Source organism: Pogoniulus pusillus, chromosome 5, assembly GCF_015220805.1.
Source record: "Pogoniulus pusillus isolate bPogPus1 chromosome 5, bPogPus1.pri, whole genome shotgun sequence".
Taxonomy (NCBI): domain Eukaryota; kingdom Metazoa; phylum Chordata; class Aves; order Piciformes; family Lybiidae; genus Pogoniulus; species Pogoniulus pusillus.
The window spans coordinates 17,865,753-17,890,174 of NC_087268.1; the positions used below are offsets into that span (position 1 = coordinate 17,865,753).

At 52.2% G+C, this 24,422-nt stretch overlaps 1 protein-coding gene across 1 annotated transcript; it reads right to left on the reverse strand.

The window, feature by feature from the left end:
* Positions 1-513: 513 nt before the first annotated feature.
* Positions 514-23,939, reverse strand: GPR156 (G protein-coupled receptor 156). Its single transcript, XM_064144003.1, has 9 exons — positions 23,828-23,939; positions 19,392-19,531; positions 14,491-14,626; positions 13,538-13,648; positions 12,369-12,494; positions 11,842-11,937; positions 6,170-6,406; positions 3,175-3,333; positions 514-2,536 (listed from the first exon to the last, which is right to left on the reverse strand). Exons 1-9 carry the CDS (start codon positions 23,930-23,932, stop codon positions 1,352-1,354), a joined length of 2,295 nt encoding a protein of 764 aa, XP_064000073.1. The 5' UTR covers positions 23,933-23,939; the 3' UTR covers positions 514-1,351.
* Between the last annotated feature and the right edge of the window lie 483 nt (positions 23,940-24,422).

The following is a 24,422-nucleotide window of genomic DNA, read 5'->3' on the forward strand; positions in this document are numbered from 1 at the left end:
CAGCAGATCACCTCCCAGCCTGTACTGGTGCAGTTTATTATTCCTCCCCAGGTGCAGGACTCTGCACTTGTCCTTGTTGAACCTCCTCTGGTTCCTCTGTGCCCAGCTCTCAGTCTGTCCAGGTCTCTCTGGATGGCCACACAGCCTTCAGCTGGATCAGCCAAGCCTCCCAGCTTGGTGTGGCCACTAAGGTGACACTGAAGAGGGGACATAGGAGTGAGGAATTTCACTAAGGTGACAGCAATGAAGTGATACAGGAGTGAGAGATTTCACCATCACAATGGAAAATGGAGAGCGCAGTGCTAAGGTGCCGTTGCTCAGAAACAGGTTCGGGATTCCTCTGTCACCTGCCCCATCGACAAAACCTTTCTCCAGAGATCCTCAGCATCCTGACCCTGTTCCTATGGGGGCAGTGGTGCTAATGTCTTCACAGACATTCCCCCCCCCCCCCCCCCCCCCCCAGAAGCTGACACACTGGATTTACTTGGTGTTTCCAAGACAGTAGAGACCGTATTAGTTGAAGCAAACCCCATTCCAGATTACATCATCCATACAAAGGCACACAGAAGGGCACAAGCCCCAGAAAAGCTGAGGGAGGAGGGGGGGGGGTTCAAACAGAAAAGCATTTTCACATCCTCTCTTATGATTGATAGTTTCTTTCCCCTCAGCTCTGACCCAAGTCTCACCTATGGCCCTGCAACTGAGCTACACAAAACACAAAAGTCACCTCCAGTGATGTCACCTTTGGGCTCTGTTTTTCTTATGCAGATGCTACCAAAAAAGAACTTCCTCGAGAATCTCCTGAGGTCCTTCCTTTTGCCAGGGAGCAGCATGTCCACGGTGAGTGGAAGCCTGCAAGTGCTGCTCGTGTCCGGCTGTCTCCCACCTCCAGGCTCTGCTCCGGCAGCCTCAGGGCAGGAGTCCGATCTGTCTGTCAGACGCAAGAAGCCACCTACCTTTCTGAGACACGGTGCCGCTCCCTGCGGGTGTCAACCACACGTCCTGCAGGGAGGGCCCTCTGAAATGACGGAGTTCGGGTTCCTGCCCACGTGAGACCCAGCTCCAGTCTTTCCACTGGTGGCACTGGGACGGACAGACGTGCCAGGTACCTGTGGGGTGCACCCGGCTGCCCAGAGCAGCCAGGACAAAAGCACCCCAAGTGCTGCCAACCACGTCCCAGCCAAATACTGTCTGCAGTCACCACTGACCAGGCTGGGGTAAGGTTTACTCCCAGCCCCCAGCTGCCGAAACAAAATGCATCGCTTGGAAGAACGTGTGGCTTAGCTTGCCAAAAACACACAGCGCTTTGGGGACAGCAGGGCACTTGCCTTTGGGGCAGGGGTGCTCTCAGTCACACATAAGTGGGTTTCAGATCGTCTTTGAAATTCACCACAAGCTGCGACCCGTTGTGGCACTCTGTCCAGTGGTCCCCGCAGCTGCTGGGCTCTGTGTCGTTATCTGTGCTACTGCTGACCAGGGAGCCACGGGGGCTCTGGAAGCAGACCTCACAGCAGGGCCTGTGGCAGCCGTGAAACATCTCCTCAGAGCTGCTGCTGCTGCTGGAGTCAGTGTCCGGGTAATAGTACAGGGAGCGCAGGGAGGGCTCAGCAGGTCTCCTCGGGCCACCCTGCTGCCATAGCTGCTCCCGTGGGATGCACAGTGAAGCATCCTGGGACTCTGGCCGTCCTGGCCATCCCTCCGGCTGGAGGTAGCCCTCCCTAGGGATGTCTGTAAAGGATGGTGCTGCTGTGTGAAGAAGCCCTCCACTAGCCATCTCCTTTTTCCTCCCCAGGGAGATATGTGCCAGCTCCCCACAGCTCCAGCCACCTGCCTCCTTCACCCTGTGCCCGGCATGAGGGGACACATGTCCGGGGAAGCAGGTAGAGGTGGGGGGCAGTGGGATCCTCCGCCGCCGCCTTGCCAGGTAGGGGCTGAGGGGTGTGTGGATGCCTGGGCAGCCTTCCTGGGCTCCACACCTTCCTCCCTGCTCACTCGAGGGCCTCTGGCTGCCCCGTGAGGGTCCCCTAGGTAAAGCTGGGCTGTAGGTTTTGCCATCCAAGCTCAGCTCTTGTAAGATTTCACGCAGCTTCTCACTGCTCACGTAGCTGACTTTTGGGGACGAGTCCCAGGCCATGCCAGCTGATGTGTCCTGGCTGGGCAGCTGCTCCAGAGACAGCCCCTGCCTTGCAGGCATCTCACATTCCTGCACATCTTTCTGACCGTGATCGATGCTGTCCTCCATGTTAAAAAGCAGCACCTGAGAACAAGTGGGCTCACGGCTCACATTTCTCTGGAGGTCCTCAGCATTGCTGCAAGGAGGTGGTGTACCCAGCAAGCAGGGGTGCTGCCATCCATCCTGTTCTGGATCTGGGAGGCAGTGGTTCCCAGGCACATCCCTGCATTGCTCTGAGCTCCGGGTGCAAGGCGCTGCCAGCAGCACATGGGGGTCACAGCTGCTCTCTGCAGACATTAGCCTCATCAGCTTCTCCTTGGCGCTGCTGACTTGCTCCTGCAGGCTTTCAATCACGGCGTTTTTCTGTGTCAGACAAACACACCTGTCAAGCACGGGATGGGCGCAGGGCACGGAAACATCACCAGTTTGGAAGCCAGTGCTGCCAGAAAACAAATTGCCTGTCTCCCCATGGACAGGTGCTCTGAGGCAGCACAGCAGCAGGCCTGCAAGTGTGTGACCTCATCCTCCCCTGCAGCAACTACAGAGCACCCCACAGGTGTAAGTGTGGAGGGGGGGATAGCAGGGCAGGCAGCTCTCTGAGCCAGAGTTCTTTCACCCATGCAGTATAGGTGAGGGAGCAGGAGGATGAGGGCTTTTCTGAGACGGAATATCTCCCCTCTAAATTAACCATATTTGAGTTGTGGAAACAAGGCTCTCCTGCTCTCCTACCATATTTGAACTGTGGGAACAAGGCTCTCCTGCTCTCCTCCCTACATGTTGCTTTTTTCCCTTTTTCAGACCCTCAAGATTGTGCCTAAATGTCAGCATTTTGAGGTGCAGAGTGAGGTGACAAAACAAAGCAGGGGAGGAAGGGGCCTGAGGGAGACCACCAGCATGCACTGCAGCATAAGGAAGGGCTTCCCACCCTGCAAAGCCTTCAGCCCCACAAAAGAGAAGGGGAGAAGCTGGTGCGTACGAGGGGGGGCAGCAGAGCCCTGTACCTCGGTGAGCAGCCGCTTCATGGAGTTTTTCTCCCCTATCAGCTGGTAGAGCTGCTCCTCACTGTACATCGAACGGCAGCTGCGGCTTGGACTGGTGAAATACTTCGCCATGTGGCTCATGGTTTGGTTTTCCTCTTCAAAGGCTTTCCACTGCTTGAGCTGGGAGGGGGATAGAAGAAGGCATCATCGACACAGCACGCACAGCTCCTGCTGCCGCGGTGGGAAGCAGGCACGGGTCGAGTGCAAAGAAGACAAAGGGATGGAGAGCCGGAGACAAAGGCAGGGTGTAATGGAGGAGCAGAGACGGCTGGGCAAGGGGCCACCGTGTCACTTGGAGCCTCCCACCCATCTGAGCCCTACCGTGTCCCTGGCTGCAGAGAGGGTTCGGTGCCTGCCTGCACTGCAACCTCTAAGCATGCTGTACCAGCCCCCTCCCTCTTCTCTCCCATCCCTGACTCCGTGGCAGACAAAGGCCGAGTCACACACGCCTCCGTGTCCCCAAATCACCAATGACAAGCTGAAAATCAGCCACATTTAGCATCTGTTCTCTAGTCTAGCATCCTCGTGGAAGCCTTGTGCAGCCCAGGTCCTGATCGATCTCGGATGAGCCATAAAAGGGCAAGCCCATTAGGAAGAATGAGCTGATGAATTAAAAGATCCAAATTAAGTAAAATGTTCAAGGCCTCCAGGCTACAACAGAAAAAAATGGTACAGGCAGAGAACAAGCACAGCTTATCGTCTCCTCCAGCCTCACTCCAAGAGACCTCATGCTTGGCAGAGCATTGCTGGCAGGCTTGGTGCTTGCCAGAGGTTTGGATCCTGCTCCCGATGACTGCTCAGGTAGTGGGTTGGGATTGCTTCAGCTGAGGTAGAAGTGTGTGCTAGTTTGAAGCTAGATAGAATGGTTTGGTGAGAATAATTAGATGATAGGCTGTGAAAAGGAAACACTCATAGGCTTGCTGAGATGTATAAGAACAAGAACACAAACAGAGATAGCAGAGTTGCTCTCTGGGCTTTTTGAGCTGCACTTCTCTCTAAGCTAACTTGCCATCTGTATGACTAATCCCCCTGGCCGACCTTCCGAACTACCTTGAGCATAAGGCAAAATCTAGGGTAAGGTAGAAGGGTGGTTGGGAGCCCCTCCTGGGGACTCTGGTTTCTGGGAGGGCTGTTGTGTTTCTGTATTACTTTTTAACTTGTCCATTTCTGTCTATAGCTGTATAGATTGTAAATACCTGCTTGTATCTTGTGCTAAGCAGTAAGTATAAAGCTTCATTCAATTTCCAACTGGCTGAGTTTAGTCTGGGTGATTTTACTTAAGTGTGTGGGTGGGGGGCGGGTAACACTCAAACCATCGCAGAGGAGACCTCAGGAAATCATCTGGTCCGATTACCCTACTCAAGCAAAGGCAGCTAGATCAGGCTGCCCAGGACTATGTCCAGTTGTCTTGAATATCTCCAAGGATGGAATCTCCATAACCTCTCTGGGGAGCCTGCTCCAGTGCTTTCCAACTTTCACAGAAAAAAAACCAAACCCAAATTTGATGTTTAAATAGAATTTCCTGTATTTCAGTTGGTGCCTATTGTTTCCTGCCCTGTCAGGGAGAAAAGCCTGTCTCCCCCTTCCCTACTCCACCCCCATCAGTATTTATGTCTCACACTGGTGAGATTTCCCCCCCCCAGCCCTCTCTTGCACAGATGTTCTCTTTCTTCAGCTTCACCTCTTCCTCCCTTTCTCACCTCATTTCCTTGAGCCCAAACATCCCTCTAAACATTAAACTGAGTAAACAACTGCTTCCTCTCCCTGTAACAATGAAAACATTTTCCCACTTACATTGTGGTTGGGCATGCCAGGCTGCTTCTGCAGGACACAGGAAGCAGAGGAGCCTCAAGTCAAGACAAAAGCTTTCCTTCAAACATCTCTATGCCCTCCCCCTCATTTGTGGCAAAGCGCAGCTTCCTTCTCCAAGAGCACAGAGGGGGACAGCCTCCCCCGCAGACCACCAGTAGTCAAGAAGCCTCTGAGCTTAGTGACACCATCTGGATGATCAGAGCTCAGCTCCATCCCTGCCATGAGCAGAAACCCTCAATGGGAGCAGGTGCATGGGGTATGAGAAGACAGGTGCTTAAAGGACCAGTCCCACCACCCACATGAAAGAGGATGGCAGCAGCCACCTCATCTCCACACATACCCTCTGAATGGCTGCCAGCCATGGCATGTTCTAGCAGGAGGCTTTTGGACCATCAGCTCTACAACATGCCCCAAGGGACTTGCTTGAGGAAGCATAGAATCATAGAACAGACCAGGTTGGAAAAGACCTCCAAGATCATCCAGTCCAACCTATCACCCAGCCTTGTCTAGTCATAGAATCATAGAATGGTTTAGGTTGGAAGGGACCTCAAGGATCATCCAGCTCCAACCCCCTGCCATAGGCAGGGGCACTTGCCACTAGAGCAGGTTGCTCAAGGCCCCACCCAACCTGGCCTTAAACACCTCCAGGGAGGAAGCAGCCACAACCTCTCTGGGCAACCCGTTCCAGTGTCTCACCACCCTCACTGTAAAGAACTTCCTCCTAACATGTAGTCTAAATCTCCCCTCTGCCAGTTTAAACCTATTACCCCTTGTCCTGTCATTACAAGACCTTGTCAGTAGTCCCTCTCCAGCCTTCCTGTAGGCCCCCTTCAGATACTGGAGTCAACCAGACCATGGCACTAAGTGCCTCATCCAGTCTTTTCTTAAACGTCTCCAGGGACAGTGACTCCACCACCTTCCTGGGCAGCCCATTCCGATGCAAATCACTCTCTCCATGAAGAACTTCCTCCAGCCTAGACATGCCCCGTCTCCGTGGGCTTGGAGGATGAGCTATATAAGTGAGCCTGAACATTTGAGCTAAAGAAGGAGGAAAATAAGCACCTTGATTCATGTGACTGCTTTTGATAAACACTGAAAATGTGCCTGTCCCCAGCCAGGTGGCAAGACAGAGGTGGTAGCATACCTGTGGCACAAAGATGAAGCAGTTGATCGTGGTTGTACACATGAAGATGCTTCCAGAGGTAAAACCAAATAGCAAGTTGTGCCAAGCACGGAAGAAGCGGTGAACTAAGCAGACAATGCCAGCAGCCAAGAAAATGAGATTGACCCCAACAATGAGTGTCAAGGACTGGTTGACTGGTGGGGAGCTGACGTGGTCAGTCAGACCGGCCAGGTAGGTCCCATACAGCAGGAGGATACTCTGGAAGGAGAAAAAAGAGGTTTTCCAGAGTGTGGAAAATTACAGCCTGATGGTGTCAACCCCCACCTTGTGCCAAGCCCAGTGAGCTCAGATACGCTCAGCACAATCCTAATTAATGCTCTTTGATCTATAATGCAGACCTTCGGCGTGTGGTGGTGACACTGCAGCAAATGCCCAGCACCTTGCTGCAGGTCAGAAGTGGGAGGGAGAGCAGGACTGAAGGCATCAGTGTGCCCTGCAGGGTCCTGAGAAAGGGGCATGAGTTGCTGGGGGTCAGGTGGCAGACAGCAGGGCACAGCCAGAAGAGGCAAGATGTGAAAATGTCCTCTTGGACAACTTGGAGCAGGAGCAGCAAAAAAAGAGATGGAGGTCCCTGCAGGGATGCCAGGGTGAGGTGCCATCAAGGAGCAACAGCATACCTCTGAAGGAGCAGAATGGAGATTCAGAAGGAAAAAGCAAGACAGAAGATGAGGAGGTTTAGACTGGAGGAAAAGGATGTGCTTGATTCCTCTTTAAATAGAAATACAAGAAATTACCAGATGCAATTCTTCTCCCTTTCCTTTCCTGCTTCCTGCCTGACTCTAGCAGCAATGAGGGGCTGGAGAAGTATTCTGTACACAGAACTCCTCCTTTTCCTGGAGTAGGTCAGGTGTTTCAAAGCAGGCTTCCTCACTGTATTGCCCCTTAAGTATCCCATGCATGCATCTTTCCAGAGTGCTCAGGATTAAACTACCCATCAGGCTGAATCCCTCCTTCCCCAGGGCACACTGGGATGAAACACCAAGTACTTCTGCCCACCTTGGTAGAGCATGGTCTGCCTTCAGGATCATTGGGAAATACCATCCAACAAAATCCCTGCTCCTGCAAGGGTTCAGAACATAGCTACACAGCACATGTGACCCTCAGCCCTTCACTGAGAGACATGACATTGTTATTTGAGCATCAAGAAGTGCTTTGTGGTACAGTTGTGCATTTGTGGTACATATGTTCAGTAGACTCTTTTGAACCTTTCCACTCTGTGTCTGCTTGATGACTGCCATGGCCACTGGCAGGGCTAGGGTCTGGAGGAACACCTTTACAGGCAAGAGAGGCTTCCATGCACAGTCTTTGGTGAGACTCCCAACCACAGAGCACCATGGATTCTCAAGGGGTAGTTGTAATACTGACACCTGCCTTGCTGGGAACCAGGCTGACTCCTGACCCTACTCTGTAGGATCTGCATGGGATCATTACCATGGTCACCATGGGGTACCTCCAAACACAATTCCAAAAAGCAAGTCAACTCCTAATCCCTGAGCAAGGGAAAAAACAGCCTGGAAGACCAATTTAGAATTCATACAGTCTATCTGGGACACAGACAACAGTACTGCTGCCTAGTAAACAAGGACTTTCAGTGAGCACAGGGCTAAGTTGTTTGTTTGTTTGTTCATTTTAATCTAGAGCAGAGGACTTCTTCCCTAATTCCAGGTATGTCCTTGTCAAGTTGTTCCGTTCTTTGCCCTGTGCCAGTAAAACCAGGGTAATGCATTGAGCAGCTTTAAAAAGGGCTAAGCACATGGAATGCCATGGAAGACAGGACATGCTACATGCATGCAGACAGAGCCTACTCTGACCTTACTGTAAATCCAGATGAACTTCAGAGAAACTATTAAAGCAACAACTTTGTGACCCAAAATAGCCGGAGAGGATCAGGTTCAAGTTCAATGCAACGCTAATGAGGACTACCTCAGCCTGGTAATGAATCATAGAATCACAGAATCAACCAGGTTGGAAGAGACCTCCAAGATCATCCAGTCCAACCTAGCACCCAGCCCTATCCAATCAACTAGACCATGGCACTAAGTGCCTCAGCCAGTCTTTGCTTCAACACCTCCAGGGACGGCAACTCCACCATCTCCCTGGGCAGCCCATTCCAATGCCAATCACTCTCTCTGGCAACAACTTCCTCACAACATCCAGCCTAGACCTCCCCCAGCACAACTTGAGACTCTGTCCCCTTGTTCTGTTGCTGCTTGCCTGGCAGAAGAGACCAACCTCCACCTGGCTGCAGCCTCCCTTCAGGTAGTTGTAGACAGCAATGAGGTCACCCCTGAGCTTTATCTTCTCCAGGCTGCACACCCCCAACCCCCTCAGCCTCTCCTCACAGGGCTGTGCTCCAGGCCCCTCACCAGCTTCATTGCCCTTCAGTGGACATATTCCAGTACCTCAAAATCTCTCTTGAATTGAGGATCCCAGAACTGGACACAGCACTCAAGGTGTGGCCTGACCAGTGCTGAGTACAGGGGAAGAATAACCTCCCTTGTCCTACTGGCCACACTGTTCCTGATCCAGGCCAGGATGCCATTGGCTCTCCTGGCCACCTGGGCACACTGCTGGCTCATCTTCAGCTACTCTCTACCAGCACTCCCAGCTCCCTTTCTTCCTGGCTGCTCTCCAGCCACTCTGTCCCCAGAATGGGGATGCTTTATTCAAAAAAGCAGTTCACATGAGCTGAGGCAAAAGCATCAAGTGCCTAAATGCTAATACAAACAGTGGTCAAAATCAGAAGTGGAGACACAGCACTAGAATTCCAGGGAATGCCTGCAATGCCCAGAACCAAAGGGATTTTAACGATAGACTAATGTATTTTAAATTAAGTGTAGGGTGGGAGAAGAACTTGACCATGTTGTGAGGTCTCTTTCTGCTCTTTTTACTATAGTGCTGGGTAGATGGTGACTCAGAAAGGAGCTGCCTGAGCTGCACACAGAGATGGAGCCATTCCTAAACACAGGCTGTGATCTCAGAAGCTTCATCAACATCACCTTTCTGTAATGTGTCCAGCTTCTGCCAACCCAGAGACATAGCAGACCACAACTAATTACAGAGATAATTATACCTCCATAGTTATGTCAGCATAACTAACTCTTCTGGAACAAGAACAGCCATGTGCAAAGCTACACCAGTGAAAGTGTACCTTGGTGGTGTAATTAAACTGATGCACATCCTGTAAAGGCAGGCACCAGGCACCTGTCATCAGCATCTCTTTGATTTGCAGTCAGAGAACATGAGAGCTGAGCCATGCAATTCGTCACCTGCATGGTGGATGTCACAGAATCATAGAAACAAGCAGGTTGGAAGAGACCTCCAAGATCATTCAGTCCAACCTATCAGCCAGCCCTGGCCAATCAACTAGACCATGGCACTAAGTGCCTCAGACAGGCTTTGATTCAACACCTCCAGGGAATGCAACTCCACCACCTCCCTGGGCAGCCCATTCCAATGCCAATCACCCTCTCTGGCAACAACTTACTCCCAACATCCAGCCTAGACCTCCCCTGGCACAACTTGAGACTGTGTCCCCTTGTTCTGTTGCTGGTTGCCTGGCAGAAGAGACCAACCTCCACCTGGCTACAGCCTCCCTTCAGGCAGACAGCAATGATCTCTGCCCTGAGCCTCCTCTTCTCCAGGCTGCACACCCCCAGCTCCCTCAGCCTCTCCTCACAGGGCTGTGCTCCAGGCCCCTCACCAGCTTTGTTGCCCTTCTCTGGACACATTCCAGTATCTCAACATCTCTCTTGAATTGAGGAGCCCAGAACTGGACACAGCACTCAAGGTGGGGCCTGAGCAGTGCTGAGTACAGGGCAAGAATAACCTCCCTTGTCCTACTGGCCACACTGTTCCTGATCCAGGCCAGGATGCCATTGGCTCTCCTGGCCACCTGGGCACACTGCTGGCTCATCTTCAGCTACTATCTGCCAGCATCCCCAGGTCCCTTTCTTCCTGGCTGCTCTCCAGCCACTCTGTCCCCAGCCTGTAGTGCTGCTTGGGGTTGTTGTGGCCAAAGTGTAGGACCCTCACTTGGCCTTGTTCAATCTCATCCCATTCACCTCTGCCCACCCATCCAGCCTGTCCAGGTCCCTCTGCAGGACTCTCCTACCCTCCAACAGCTCCACACCTGCTCCTAGCTTGGTGTCATCTGCAAACTTACTGATGCTGGACTCAATTCCCTCATCCAGATCATCAATAAAGATATTGAACAAGTCTGGCCCCAGCACTGATCCCTGGGGCACACCACTAGTGCCAGCTGCCAACTGGATGTGGCACCATTCACCACTACTCTCTGGGCACTGCCCTTCAGCCAGTTTTTGACCAATATCAGACTAAATCTGTCCAAGCCATGAGCTGCCAGCTTGGCCAGGAGCTTGTTGTGGCAGATGGTGTCAAAGGCTTTGCTGCAGTCCAGGTAGACTACATCCACAGCCTGCTCCATGTTCACTAGACAGGGAACCTGATCATAAAAGGAGATCAGGTTGGACAGGCAGGACCTGCCCTTCCTAAAGCCATGCTGGCTGGGGCTGATCCCTTGGCCATCCTGTAGGTGCTTTGTGACGGCACTCAAGATGACCTGATCCATCACCTTGCCTGGCACTGAGGTCAGGCTGACAGGCCTGGAATTTCCCAGTTCCTCCCTCCAGCCCTTGCAGATGGACATCTGAGGTTTCATGGGAGAAGCATACTTTAGAAACCAGCAAGGTTTGAAAACGAAGGCAGATAAGGTACGGGGGTTGCAGGGAGAGAACTAGAGAGGCAGTGCAAGGTGCATGTGAAAGACGGTGGGACAGGCAAAGTATCTAAGAGGTCTTTACAAGGGAATGCAAGAAAACATTGAGATGAATCATAGAATCAGTCAGGATTGGAAGGGACCACAAGGATCAGCCAGTTCCAACTCCCCTGCCATGCCCAGGGTCACCCTACCCTACAGCAGGCTGACCACAGCCTCATCCAGCCTGGCCTTAAACACCTCCAAGGACAGAACCTCAACCACCTCCCTGGGAAACCCATTCCAGCCTCTCACCACTCTCATACTCAAAAACTTCCTCCTTACATCCACTCTGAACCTCCCCACCTCCAGCTTTGCTCCATTCCCCCCCGTCCTGTCACTCCCTGAGAGTCTAAAAAGTCCCTCCCCAGCTTTTTTGGAGGCCCCCTTCAGATCCTGGAAGGCCACAAGAAGGTCACCTGGGAGCCTCCTCTTTTGCAGACTCAACAGCCCCAACTCTTTCAGTCTGTCCTCATAGCAGAGCTGCTGCAGCCCTCTGATCAACCTCGTGGCCCTTCTCTGGACATGCTCCAGCATCTCCACATCCCTCTTGTCATAGGGGCTGCAGAACTAGATGCAGTGCTCCAGGTGGGGTCTCACCAGAGCTCAGGAGAGGGGGAGAATCACCTCCCTCACTCTGATGGCCACACTTCTGATGCAGCCCAGGCTCTGGTTGGCCCTGAGGGCTGCAAGGACTGGAGAATGGGGTAGCTTTTAAGATGAACAGGAGTAGCTAGAACCTGCCACAGGCATGTTGCTTGAGCGGGCAGCAGAACTCTGAGTGCTGCTGAACAGTTTATGTTGCAAGACTGCAGGAGGAGAGATACAATGCAAGAATCAGTGAGAGGTTACCTACCTTAAACCCTAAAATGAGAATGAGCCAAAGGTCAGAATATAGAGATGTGCAGGACTGCACCCGGCTCACTGAGCAGCTCATGCCTTTCTCTGTTGCCTAGAAGGCAAGGGGAAACACAGCATGGTAAGGGCTGGGAGGGAATCCTGGAGATCATCTAGTTCAACCCCCCTGCTAAAGCAGGTTCATCTAGAGCAGGCTACAGAGGTACATGTCCAGGTGTGTTTTGAAAGTCCCCAGAGAGGGAGCCTCCACAATCTCTCTGGCCAGCCTGGTCCATAGAGCTCCAGCACCCTCAAAGGAAAGAAGTTTTTCTTTAAGCTCAAGTGACACTTCATGTGTTCTAGTTTGTGCCCACTGCCCTTTGTGCTGTTGCTGGAAGGTAGAAGTGAAGAGTGCTGCCTGGCCTGGGAGCACCTATTTTTTTTTCAAACAGCACCTTCAAACACCTAACCATCCTACCAGCTCTGTCTGCATCGATCAGTTTAGGACACAGTGAAATCCTCCACTACCCCTCCTCATCTCTTTACCCGCAGTGAAACGCTGAGGCTTCGGAAGCACTTGACCGGATCAGAGAATACCCAGGTCAAGAGCAACATGGCATCTGCCAGCACCAACACTGCCACCATCACCAGCAACTGGAGGTCTTTGATAATCTGCAAACACATGAGAAAGAAGCATTACCATGGTGGGTAAACAGACATCAATAATCTCCATCCCCTCAGGTCTCTTTCTGGTTGCTTCTTCCAAGGGGCATGTCCATCCTAATACTTCACCCAGTGTGGACTTCAGTGACTGATCAACATCTAAGTTGGCCACAGGACCCATGTCTCCAGCTCCCAACCTCCTGGAGACCTAACTAGGCTTGGGGACAGGCATAAACCCTCCTGAGCTGGGTGGCTAGCTGGTAGATGCTATGACAGAAAACAGCACTTCCAAAACAAGAATGTCATTCCTTATGCTCATATCACAAGCAGAGACAAAAAGGGTGAGGAAAAAAAATGGTGGGATTATTGTTTTTCCAGTCAAAGGCAGATCCTGGTGCCTCAGGAATGGGAGTGGGAGTCCCTGCTGGTACCCAGTTCCCCTGTCAACCCTCTCATCTCATCTTTCACCGAGAACCCACTTTGGTTTTGCCTTTGGAAAGTGTCTGCTGAAGGCTCTAAGTCTACTGTTATATCCACAAAATTACATAGGTACTTCCCATTTCCCCCCTCCCCCGACCTGCTGGGTCCCATTCAATCAGTGCTGCAGAGAAGCCCCCAAGCCCCGTTCATGAGGAGATGAGAAGCATCTGGGCATGACTGTACATCAGAAGCCCTTCAGAATACCTGATTTATTTTCATCCCACAAAACCAATCAGCCCAGAACCTGGACACAAACACTGGTGCAAAGCATAATTAAGGCATGCGGTTGATGCAAAAGGAGAATGAGGTCTTGTACACTGATGAGGCTGGGACTCTGCTGGGAAACAGCCTGGCAGGGCACCTGCTTGCTGATAGAGTGGGAAAGCTCCTGTCTGATGGTGCAGGAATAAAGGAGGAGCCCACATCCAGCCAGGTGTGAAGCCAGACCTGTGTTTGCTGGCACCCGACTCTGTCATGCTGGTTTTATCTCTATCCCACAACTATTTGAGACTTGTTGGTGTTCGCCCCTCTGCGGTAGTTTGCCTTCCCCACCCCAGGTGCTGCATACTCACCACTCGCTTGTCTGGCACCCTCTGGGTGAACACCCTGTAGAGCCGCCAGCTTTTCCCGAGGATGGGGCCAAACACCAGAGAGGTCCCCACACACAGCAGGCAGATCCGCACCTAGCAGGGGAGGGGGCAGAACGAGGGGGCTGAAGGGACATGTAGGAACACTGCACCCTCCCCACCAGGGACGCAGTAAAGATAGGTGGGGATGAACCTGTGGTCTTCTGGATTCTGGGGATCATGTTGGGTACTAGGAAGCCTGATCACCACAGGGTGAAATAAAAGGCAGGCATTCCTCTGCAGGCATGCCTGCTGCTTGCCTTTTCTTCACTAGCTTGGGGGGAGCAGGCAGGGGGAGCCAGGCAGCTTGGAGCAGCAGGGGAATGGAGGGTCCCAGCACCAACAATCAATCACAGGCACCAACAATCAATCACTCGCAGACACCTCTCTTCATTATCCTCAGCTTGGTAGCTGAGCAGAATGGCAAGACATGCTCTCTGCCACATCCCACTCTAACACTGAGGTGCATGCCCAGTCCCTGGGCTGTCAGTCTCTGTCCCAGGTCAAAGACACACAGGGGTACATCACATAGGTCAGCATTCTGATGAAGATTTGCTTTGCAGCCAAAAAAACCCCTCAGCTTCAACCTTGCAGCACTTATGCCACACCGGGCAGAGGCTGCACAAAGGATCCCATCTCGTTTCAGGCTTCCCTCTCCCTATTGCACAAGCCCAGCAACCTGCCTCTCCCTGGGGACCTGGTTGGTCTGCCCCTCGGTGTGGCTGTGGTTTGCAGAACTATGAGGGCTGTTCAGATGGAAAACACCTGGTTGGATTTTGAGGCTGTGAGAACTACAGCCACACAAACGTGCCCATCATTCATGTGCTGACCAGCTCCAGCTAAGAGAGCGGGTGCACATGTGAAGGCTCCTGTCTCAGCAAACCTTTCACCCCACTCACCTGAATAAGCTTTTCCACTGAGTCTCCAGATGGCAGGCTCTGCTCCTGAATCCCAAAGAGGTAAGCACTAGTGTAAGTCAAACCACTGCCCAGCAGGGTCACAATGTTCAGATTGGGGCTGGACATCTTCACGATCCTCCAGGAAATAAAGAAGGGAAGTTGGTGACAGTTACTGAGTCATGACTTGGCAACACAAGGGTAAGATCCCTTTGCAGGGATGACGATGGCCCTAAGGGGTGCTGACAGACTGTCCCCACCAAGTCTCTGCTGTTCACAGCTACTCCAAAAGCTCAGCCATTGCTCCTTGGTGCACACCCCATCCTCTCCTCTGTGTTGCCAGAGTGCTTCACTATCCTTCAAGTATTTATTTTGCCCTACCCCAACTCTCCTGCGGTACCAGGCTTGCCCCTTGGCACCTCTACCCCTCACATGGATCTGTGGCTTGCAAAAGCATGTTTGAAGTAATTTCAGACAGCACCATTTCAGACAGAAGTGTGGGAAGCCACATGCTTCTAGCAGCAAAGCAGAGTCACCACAGCTGGGTGTCTCTGCCACCAGAGCCCATGGCAGACATGCACAGCTGCTCAGCAGTGGCAACACATGCTGCAGCCATGCATTCCCACAGCAGCATAGAGCAAGGGCAACCACTGCTCCGCAGTCATGCAAGCAGCATGTAGCACTGCACATCCCCCCAGGTTCACAGCAAACAGCTTCCTTCACTGGTGTGCTAGTTTGAAGCTAAGCTGGAATATTTTGTTGAGAAGAATTAGATGATAGGCTGTGAAAAGGAACAGTGGTGATGTCTGCTGCACTCATAGGCTTGCTGAGATGTATAAGAACAAGAACACAAACATAGACAACAGAGTTGCTCTCTGGCCTTTGGGCTGCCTCCCTTCTCTCTCTAACCTGCCATCTGTCTAACTAATCCTTCTGCTTCCTAACCCCCCTGGCCGACCCTCCAAACTCACCTTGAACATAAGGCAAAGTCTGGGATAAGGTAGAGGGGTGGAAAGGAGGTGGAAGGTTGGTTGGGAGCCCCTCCTGGGGACTCTGGTTTCTGGGAGGGCTGTTGTGTTTCTGTATTACTTTTTAACTTGTCTATTTCTGTCTATAGCTGTGTAGACTGTAAATACCTGCTTGTATATTGTGCTAAGCTATAAATATAAAGCTTCAGTCTTTAATTTCCAGTGGCTGAGTTTAGTCTGGGTGATTCTTCTTAAGTGTGGGGGGGTGGGTAACACCCAAACCATCACAACTGTCCTCTGCTGTAAAGGGGTAGAAGCAGAAAACCCAATGCAGCCCAGTTGACTGTGCCCAACAGTAAGCTTTGATTATATTAGTTACAAAAATGCCTCCAGGGGCAGGTTCTTCCCACTGTTCCTTCTTTTGAGGTGGTATCTCTGTCCTCAACACAGTCTCAGCTTCAGGAAGCTGCCAGCGCTGTTCAGGTTACAGCTTCTCCTCTGTAATTCCACCCTATCACTCATAATCCCGTAACTCTATTCAGGGATGGGAGAATCAACCCACCAAGCTCTCGCAACCTCTTACCCTTCTCCAGCAAGCCCATAAATTGAAAGTTTTCTCCTGTTGCTCCCTCAGGATGCCCTTTTCCTTCAATCCACTGTTAAGTCATTGCATTTCTCCACCCTGAGTTTCTTCCTGGCTCGCATCTCACATACACAGAGCCCAGGATTCAGCCTGTGTCTCTCCCTCCTTATCTTGATCTGTTGGAAGGTAGGAGAGCCCTGCAGAGGGACCTTGCCAGGCTGGATGGGTGGGCAGAGGCCAATGGGATGAGATTTAACAAGGCCAAGTGCAGGGTTCTACACTTTGGCCACAACAACCCCAAGCAGCACTACAGGCTGGGGACAGAGTGGCTGGAGAGCAGCCAGGCAGAGAGGGACCTGGGGTGCTGGTAGGGAGTAGCTGAAGATGAGCCAGCAGTGTGCCCAGGTGGCCAGGAGAGCCAATGGCATCCTGGCCTGGATCAGGAACAGTGTGGTCAGTAGGACAAGGGAGGTTATTCTTGCCCTGTACTCAGCACTGCTCAGGCCCCACCTTGAGTGCTGTGTCCAGTTCTGGGCTCCTCAATTCAAGAGAGATGTTGAGATGCTGAAACGTGTCCAGAGAAGGGTGACAAAGTTGGTGAGGGGCCTGGAGCACAGTCCTGTGAGGAGAGGCTGAGGGGGTTGGGGGTGTGCAGCGTGGAGAAGAGAAGGCTCAGGGGTGACCTCATTGCTGCCTACAACTACCTGAAGGGAGGCTGCAGCCAGGTGGGGGTTGGTCTCTTCTGCCAGGCAAGCAGCAACAGAACAAGAGGACAGAGTCTCAAGTTGTGCTGGAGGAAGTACAGGCTTGATGTTAGGAGTAAGTTCTTGCCAGAGAGAGTGATTTGCATTGGAGTGGGCTACCTGGGGAGGTGGTGGAGTCACCATCCCTGGAGGTGTTCAAGAAAAGGCTGGCTGAGGCACTTAGTGCCATGGTCTAGTTGATTGGATAGGTCTGGCTGATAGGTTGGGCTGGGTGATCTTGGAGGTCTCTTCCAACCTGGTTGATTCTATGATTCTATTCATTCTTCCCCAGCATGCCTCCATCCCGGCAAAGAGATACTCATCAGCTCACCCCCTCATCTGCCTTTGCCTTCCCAGTGCTGCAGTACTAATAACTAACATACGTTTATTACAGCTCACTCTGAGAGTAGCTTTAGGGGGCATGAATAATGTGGTCATCAATTAAGGTTGGCACTGAACTAAATGCCACTCTCCTTCCGGAAAAAAAGTGCACCACAGCAGGCACAGGGCTCAAGATAAACCTTCAGGAGCAGAACCCTAGGAGGACTGCAGAATGGATACAAAAAGCAAACCACCAGAGCAAGAGCACCACGAGAACAAAAGCATCACCAGAGCAGCAGCCCAGTTTGCAGGCAGATGCACCTCTCTACAAAACAATGACACGTGGAGCACAAAGGCTTCCAGCTGAAGCCTGGGAGAGGGATTTATCACAGTGGTGGTAAGGCAGCTGAGAAACCAAGGGACTAATGAAGCTGAGGAGAAGGAGGGAAGAATGCAGGCAAGAAATCCAGAACTGCTGAGGCAAATGAAGCGCTAGGTGAGACAGTTTAAGATACAGAATCACAGAATCACAGAATCAGTCAGGGTTGGAAGGGACCACAAGGATCATCTAGTTCCGGTCCCCCTGCAGTGGCCAGGGACACCCTACCCTAGATCAACCTGGCTACAGCCTCATCCAGCCTGGACTTAAACACCTCCAAGCACGGGGCCTCAACCACCTCCCTGGGCAACCCATTCCAGCCTCCCACCACTCTCATGCTCAACAACTTCCTCCTCATGGCCACTCTGAATCTTGCATCTCCAGCTTTGCTCCATTCCCCCTAGTCCTGTCACTCCCTGAGAGCCTCAAAAGTCCCTCCCCAGCTTTTTCCTAGGCCCCCTTCAGATCCTGGAAGGCCACAAGAAGGTCACCTGGGAGCCTTCTCTTCTGCAGACTGAACAGCCCCAACTCTTTCAGTCTGTCCTCATAGCAGAGCTGCTCCAGCCCTCTGAGCATCCTCATGGCCCTTCTCTGGACACACTCCAGCATGTCCACATCCCTCTTGTAATGGGGGCTCCAGAACTGGATGCAGTACTCCAGGTGGGGTCTCACCAGAGCTCAGTAGAGGGGGAGAATCACCTCCCTCACCCTGCTGGCCACACTTCTGCTGATGCAGCCCAGGCTCTGGTTGGTCCTCCAGGCTGCAAGTGCACACTGCTGGCTCATGTTGAGCTTCTGGTCCACCAGCACCCTCAAGTGCCTCTCCTCAGGGCTGCTCTCCAGCCACTCACTGCCCAGCCTGGATTTGTGATTGGGATTGCCAAAACTCAGATGCAGGACCCTGCACTTGGTCTTGTTGAACCTCATGAGGTTGGCTTGTGCCCACCTCTCCAGCCTGCCCAGGTCCCTCTGGATGCCATCCCTGCCTCCAGCCTGTCTGCTGTGCCACACAGCTTGGTGTCGTCAGCAAGCTTGCTGAGGCTGCACTCAGTGCCTCTGTCCATGGCACCCACAGAGACGTTGAACAAGACTGTTCCCAGGGCTGATCCTTGAGGGACTCTGCTTGTCACTGGCCTCCACTTGGACATGGAGCCATTGACAGCCACTCTCTGGGTGCAGCCATCAAGCCACTTCTTTATCCATCTCATGGTCCACCCATCAAACCCATGTGTCACCAGCTTGGAGACCAGGATGTGGTGTGGGATAGTGTATGAGGAACTGCTGAGCCTTCTGCTTGGTTTACACTGCTTTGGGCAGAGTGAAGAGCACCAAGGAAAGCCTGCACTTCACCATTAGCTTTTCTTGTTACCAATATGGATGTGTTCTCCACCAGCATGGACAACCACCAAGATCAAAAATGGTTGTCAAACTACAGGATATGTGTGGTATGGAAGAAGCAGGAAGGATACGTATGCATGTTGTGGAGAGCATGATGGCTTTGCTCATAGACCTATGTTGCTCAAAAGGATACTTGCCAAGACTCTCACATGGAGGAGGAGACCTGCTCTGTCTGCTCACTCCTGATGGTTTCATTGAATAGCATCTTCTGAATGAGACCATGCACTGCTCCCTATGTCATGCTGGAGGGCCCTGTCTTGTCCACAGCTCCCTGCCGTGGGGAAGAAGGCAGCAGTTCCAGCAGAAGTGTTCCTGGCAGTGATCAGTACTGGGTATGGTGCAGAAAGCTCCAGTATTCCTGGCACTGCCCTCGCTTGTACCAGGCAGCTCCTTCAGGCTTGCATGCTCTTGACCCCTGAGGTGGCTGTTGATTCAGAGCCTGGTCCTGAAGGAGATCAATTCTTCCACTCCAGCCCAGGGGAACTCCCACAGCAGAAGAAGGAAGCCCTTACCTGTTTTTCCTGAAGCGAATTGTGAAGACAAGAAAAAAGAGTGCTAGCAGGACTCCTCCAGACAGGAACGTCCACACGATTCCCAGAAGGGCAACAGAGAAGGATGGGGAGCTCTTCCCACTGTGGTCAGAAGATGTCTGCTGGAGGCAAAAGGAGTGAGGAAGAAGAGGATGTTGCTGGGGCTCCCAGCATAGAAGGTCCTTGCTGAGGTATGGTCACTGATCACTTCCATGGGTGCTCCTCCTCAGCCTCAAACCACATCTCCCAAACCCCTCCTTATAAGCAGACACCCCAGCACCAGATCAAGACCAGCAGGCAAGTCTGGTGAGAATCACAGAATCAAGCAGGTTGGAAGCGACCTCCAAGATCATCCAGTCCAACCTAGCACCCAGCCCTGTCCAATCAACCAGACCATGGCACTAAGTGCCTCAGCCAGGCTTTGCTTCAACACCTCCAGGGATGGTGACTCCACCACCTCCCTGGGCAGCCCATTCCAATGCCAATCACTCTCTCTGGCAAGAACTTCCTCCTAACATCCAGCCTAGACCTTCCTCGGCACAACTTGAGACTGCGTCCCATTGTTCTCTTGCTGGTTGCCTGGGAAAAGAGACCAACCCCACCTGGCTACAGCCTCCCTTCAGGTAGTTGTAGACAGCAAGGAGGTCAGCCCTGAGCCTCCTCTCCAGGCTAAGTAACCCCAGCTCCCTCAGCCTCTCCTCATAGGGTTTGTGTTCCAAGTGGGTAGACAGGACACATACTCTGCCACATGTTGAGTGTGGAGTAGGAGAGGGCAGCCCAGGACCCCCCTTCTTATGGCCAACTAGACAAATACACAATGAAGCCAGACAAGCAACTCCTAACCCTCAGGCAGCCTGGGCCCATGGGAGAAAGGAAAATGGGTGATGGCTCCCTACTCTCCTTCTTCAGAGAGAAACCTCTGGAGCAAGAGCTTGTTGTACCCTTATTCATAGCATGCTTCTTTAGAAAGCTGAGTAGGGCACCTTTGCCTCTAGAAGCAGCAGGTAGCCAACTGGCTGACTGGCGTGACTGCAAGCCAGCAGCAGAGCTGCCATTCGATGCAGAAAAGGTGACAGAACAGCATTCTTTCCGACACGTTACACAGTGACACACCAAGCTGGACTCCACCCATCTCCCAGATGGCTTGAAATTAACTTGGTCCTAGGTAGACATCAGATGAGAAATGGCTTTTGAGGGACACTCCCAAAGGAGGTATGATGGAGGCACCTCTCTCCTTGCACAGAAATGATTTATGGGTTTAGATCTCCTTTCAAAGCATTCTCTTCTGTCTCCCTGTTAATTCAGGATGGAGAAAATGATCCTATGGGAAATGATCCTATGTAAAACAAGAAACCTGTTTCCACCACAGATGGTGGAAGGGCAGAGAAGCTGGTGAGAGGCCTGGAACACAGCCCTGTGAGAAGAGGATGAGGGAGCTGGGAGTGTGCAGCCTGGAGAAGAGGAGGCTCAGGGCAGAGCTCATTGCTGTCTACAACTACCTGAAGGGAGGCTGTAGCCAGGTAGGGGTTGGTCTCTCCTCCCAGGCAGCCAGCAACAAAACAGGGGGACACAGTCTCAAGTTGTGCCAGGGGAGGTCTAGGCTGGATATTAGGAGGAAGTTTTAGGCAGAGAGAGTGAGTGGCATTGGAATGGGCTGCCCAGGGAGGTGATGGAGTCACCGTCTCTGGAGGTGTTGAAGCAAAGCCTGACTGAGGCACTTAGTGCCATGGTCTGGTTGACTGGGTAGGGCTGGGTGCTAGGTTGGACTGGATGCTCTTGGAGGTCTCTTCCAACCCAGTTGATTCTATGAGTCTATGATTCTATGATTCACAGATCTGAAATACTCCAACATTTCTAACAGGGTGCACACATGGGGGTTTGTTCTTGCACACTCTCTGTGCATGTTACTGAGATTATTTTTTTCCTTTAAAAAAAAAAAGCATTCCTTTTGCTTCTAGAATGATGAAAAGGCCCCTAAGATCATCAAGTCCAACCATCAACCCAACACCACCACATCCACAAAACCACATCTTGGAGTACCATGTCTACATGTTTTTTTAAACACCTCCAGGATGGTGGTGACTACACCACTTCCCTGGGCTGCCTGGTTGAATTTAACTGCTGTCACATCCCCTTTAAGGGGAAGGAGGATGGTGATGGAGCTGGGGTCACACACCTTTTCACTATCTTCTGTGGAGTTCTTTCTCAGGTATTCCAGTTCACATGCATGCAATTTCCTCAGCAAGAAACTGAATCATAGAATCAACCAGGTTGGAAGAGACCTCCAAGATCCGCCACTCCAACCTAGCACCCAGCCCTATCCAAGCAACTAGACCATGGCACTAAGTGCCTCAGACAGGCTTTGCTTCAACACCTCCAGGGATGGTGACTCCACCACCTCCCTGGGCAGCCCATTCCAATGCCAATCACTCTCTCTGGGAAGAACTTCCTCCTAACATCCAGCCTAGACCTCCCCCAGCACAACTTGAGACTCTGTCCCCTTGTTCTGTTGCTGGCTGCCTGGGAGGTCTAGGCAGCCAGCAACCCTAACCCCAACCCCCACCTGGCTACAGCCTCCCTTCAGGTAGTTGTAGACAGCAATGAGGTCACTCCTGAGCTTCCTCTTCTCCAGGCTGCACACCCCCAGGTCCCTCAGCCTCTCCTCACAGGGCTGTGCTCCAGGCCCCTCACCAGCTTTGTTGCCCTTCTCTGGACATGTTCCAGTATCTCAATATCTCTCTTGAATTGAGGGGCCCAGAACTGGACACAGTTTTCCTGACAGTTGAGACTGCCCCAAACTCCTAGTTCTCCCCGCAAGGTTTGAGCTGTTTCTGCTTCCAGCCTTGCTAGAAACGTATCTGCAGTTAGACACAAGGCAGTTGTTGCCAGCTCCTGCCTCATCTGTCTTCCCAGCTGAGCTCCATCTCCTCTGGATGAGCAAGAACAAGGCATAGCTTGGAGAATTAAAGCCAACATCTAACTCCTAAAAGACAAATATGTCCTTGACAGAGGAGCATGGCTGATCTGCAGGGTTGTGGCAGTTCACATGTTGGTACTACATTGGTTGCAGAGCTTCTGGATAAGGCAAATCCAGCTGGGAGAGGCCACCATCTGAGCACCAACACTGATGCTGCTGCATTGTACTGCATATGACACTTTACATCAGCATGGAGGCATCCCTGGGGAGATATTAATCTCTCTCCTGGAAACCTCCTCTACCCTCTCCCCATTCCCTGGGGAGTCTTTTGGCTCTCTGGGAAATAAAGACCATGAAAGACGATGGGACTGTGCAGCCAGCTTGATCACCCTCTTCTTTCACCAAGACCTCATCATTCATCATGAATCAGAGTCATCTTTACACCTGCCTGGAGCTCAGAGGGGATTATGGGGCTGCTCAGGGTTGGTACCAGGCTGCAGCATCACCCTGTGTCTGTGTCCTGCCTCGTCAAGCCCAAGGGTAACACCTGGCTTTAGTCAGCAAGGTGAGCAGCATCCCAGAGCTCCCACACTTCATTCTCAGCAGCATCCACCAACAATATCTTTCCACCTCTGGCTGCTGCTGAAAGCAACCACCTAGGGGTCAGAATCACCCCTGTGTTCTCCACCTTTCCTTCCCCAACACATTCCCTCACACAACCTGACCACTGTTCTCCTGGATGTTGATGCAACATGAAGCTGATAGAGTGCTTCATGTGCTGCTGAGTGGAGTAAATCCTGGCCCTATTAGGGGGAAGATTAATTGTGAGGCAGCTGCCAGAGCCAGAGAAGCCAAGCAGCTTATGGTCTCCTAATTAAAGGCCAGTGGTCATGCAAGACATGGTGGAGAGCCAAATGGGCCAAGCCTTGCTGATCCACCCAGAAATCTCAGGTGAAGTCAACTACAACTGTATGCACCCCCAGTGTCATTTATACTAGTTTAGTGGTGGGGGAAGAGGTACCATCAGTGATGACTTTTAATTAAATCCTGCTCTATTTCCTTTTGAGAAGCACTTCAAAGTGTCAGGAGATGGGAAAGGTACAAGGGCAGAGGAGGTCATCAAGGCCACTCTTAAGCAGCCATCTTGCTGGCCAACAAACAGCAGGGCTGCTTGACACAACTTGGCTGCTTGTGTCTGCTTTCTCACCTTCTGCCTGACTGTTGGGTGTCACCTAGGCAGGACTTGTCTTGGAGGGCACCCCAGCAGGTGACACCACTCAGTCTCTGGGTGGACTGGAATTGGGGAGGGCAGCCTGCTCTAGGGTGGGGTGTCCCTGCCCATGGCAGGGGGTTGGAACTAGATGATCATTGTGATCCCTTCCAACTCTGACTGATTCTATGTTTAGTGGCTGCACCTCTATGCCTTCCCCCCCTGCCAGCCCTTCCACCCACTTCTGCAACACACCTCGTGCCCTAGAGCACTCATCACTTCCATACTTACCACTGTGACAGTGCAGAGCTCCTGCAGTGCCCACTGCTCTGGAACCTGGCTGCCAAAACTGGAGCTGCCATCGCAGAGGTCAGAGCAGTTGAATCCCAGCTCCATAGCACATCCTCAGCAGTCATACAGACGTACCTTTGCCCCTGGTAGAAGGATGAGGGTCAAGTTTTCTCCAGCAAGAAGGAGTCTTTTGAACAGACTGCACCTCATCCAGTCAGCAGGGCATGGGGCACAGGGGTCTGGCAGCCCAGGGCTGAGCTTACCCAAAGTGAAGCAGTGCACATCAGAGCCAGGACAGTGAGTGCTCACCTCCTGGTGTCCCTTGGTGTGTCCTCTGCAGCCAGGTGAGTCAGCACAGGGTGTGAGTCCCTGCAGAACACAGTGGCATCCTGAGCCCTGCTGTCACCCTGCAAACCGACACATGTCAGGGTCACAGTGGCCCCCAGCCCCTACACCCCAATTTTCCTGTCCCATCGCACCTCCCTGCACTGGTGCAATTTCATGATGTATCTTTGGGGGTCCCCTCCCTGCACCAGCAGCTGCTGCTGGTTTTGCTTTGGCCAGCAAAGAACCAGCACATGAAGAATGAAGACAA

Excerpts from the sequence above, each read along its gene's own strand:
- GPR156 (XM_064144003.1), bottom strand. The coding sequence starts at position 23,932 with ATGGAGCTGGGATTCAACTGCTCTGACCTCTGCGATGGCAGCTCCAGT. Across the intron at positions 14,627-19,391 it reads ATTCGCTTCAGGAAAAACAG|GATCGTGAAGATGTCCAGCC; the intron begins GTAAGGGCTTCC and ends TATTTCCTGGAG. Across the intron at positions 3,334-6,169 it reads GCTTCATCTTTGTGCCACAG|CTCAAGCAGTGGAAAGCCTT; the intron begins GTATGCTACCAC and ends TCCCCCTCCCAG.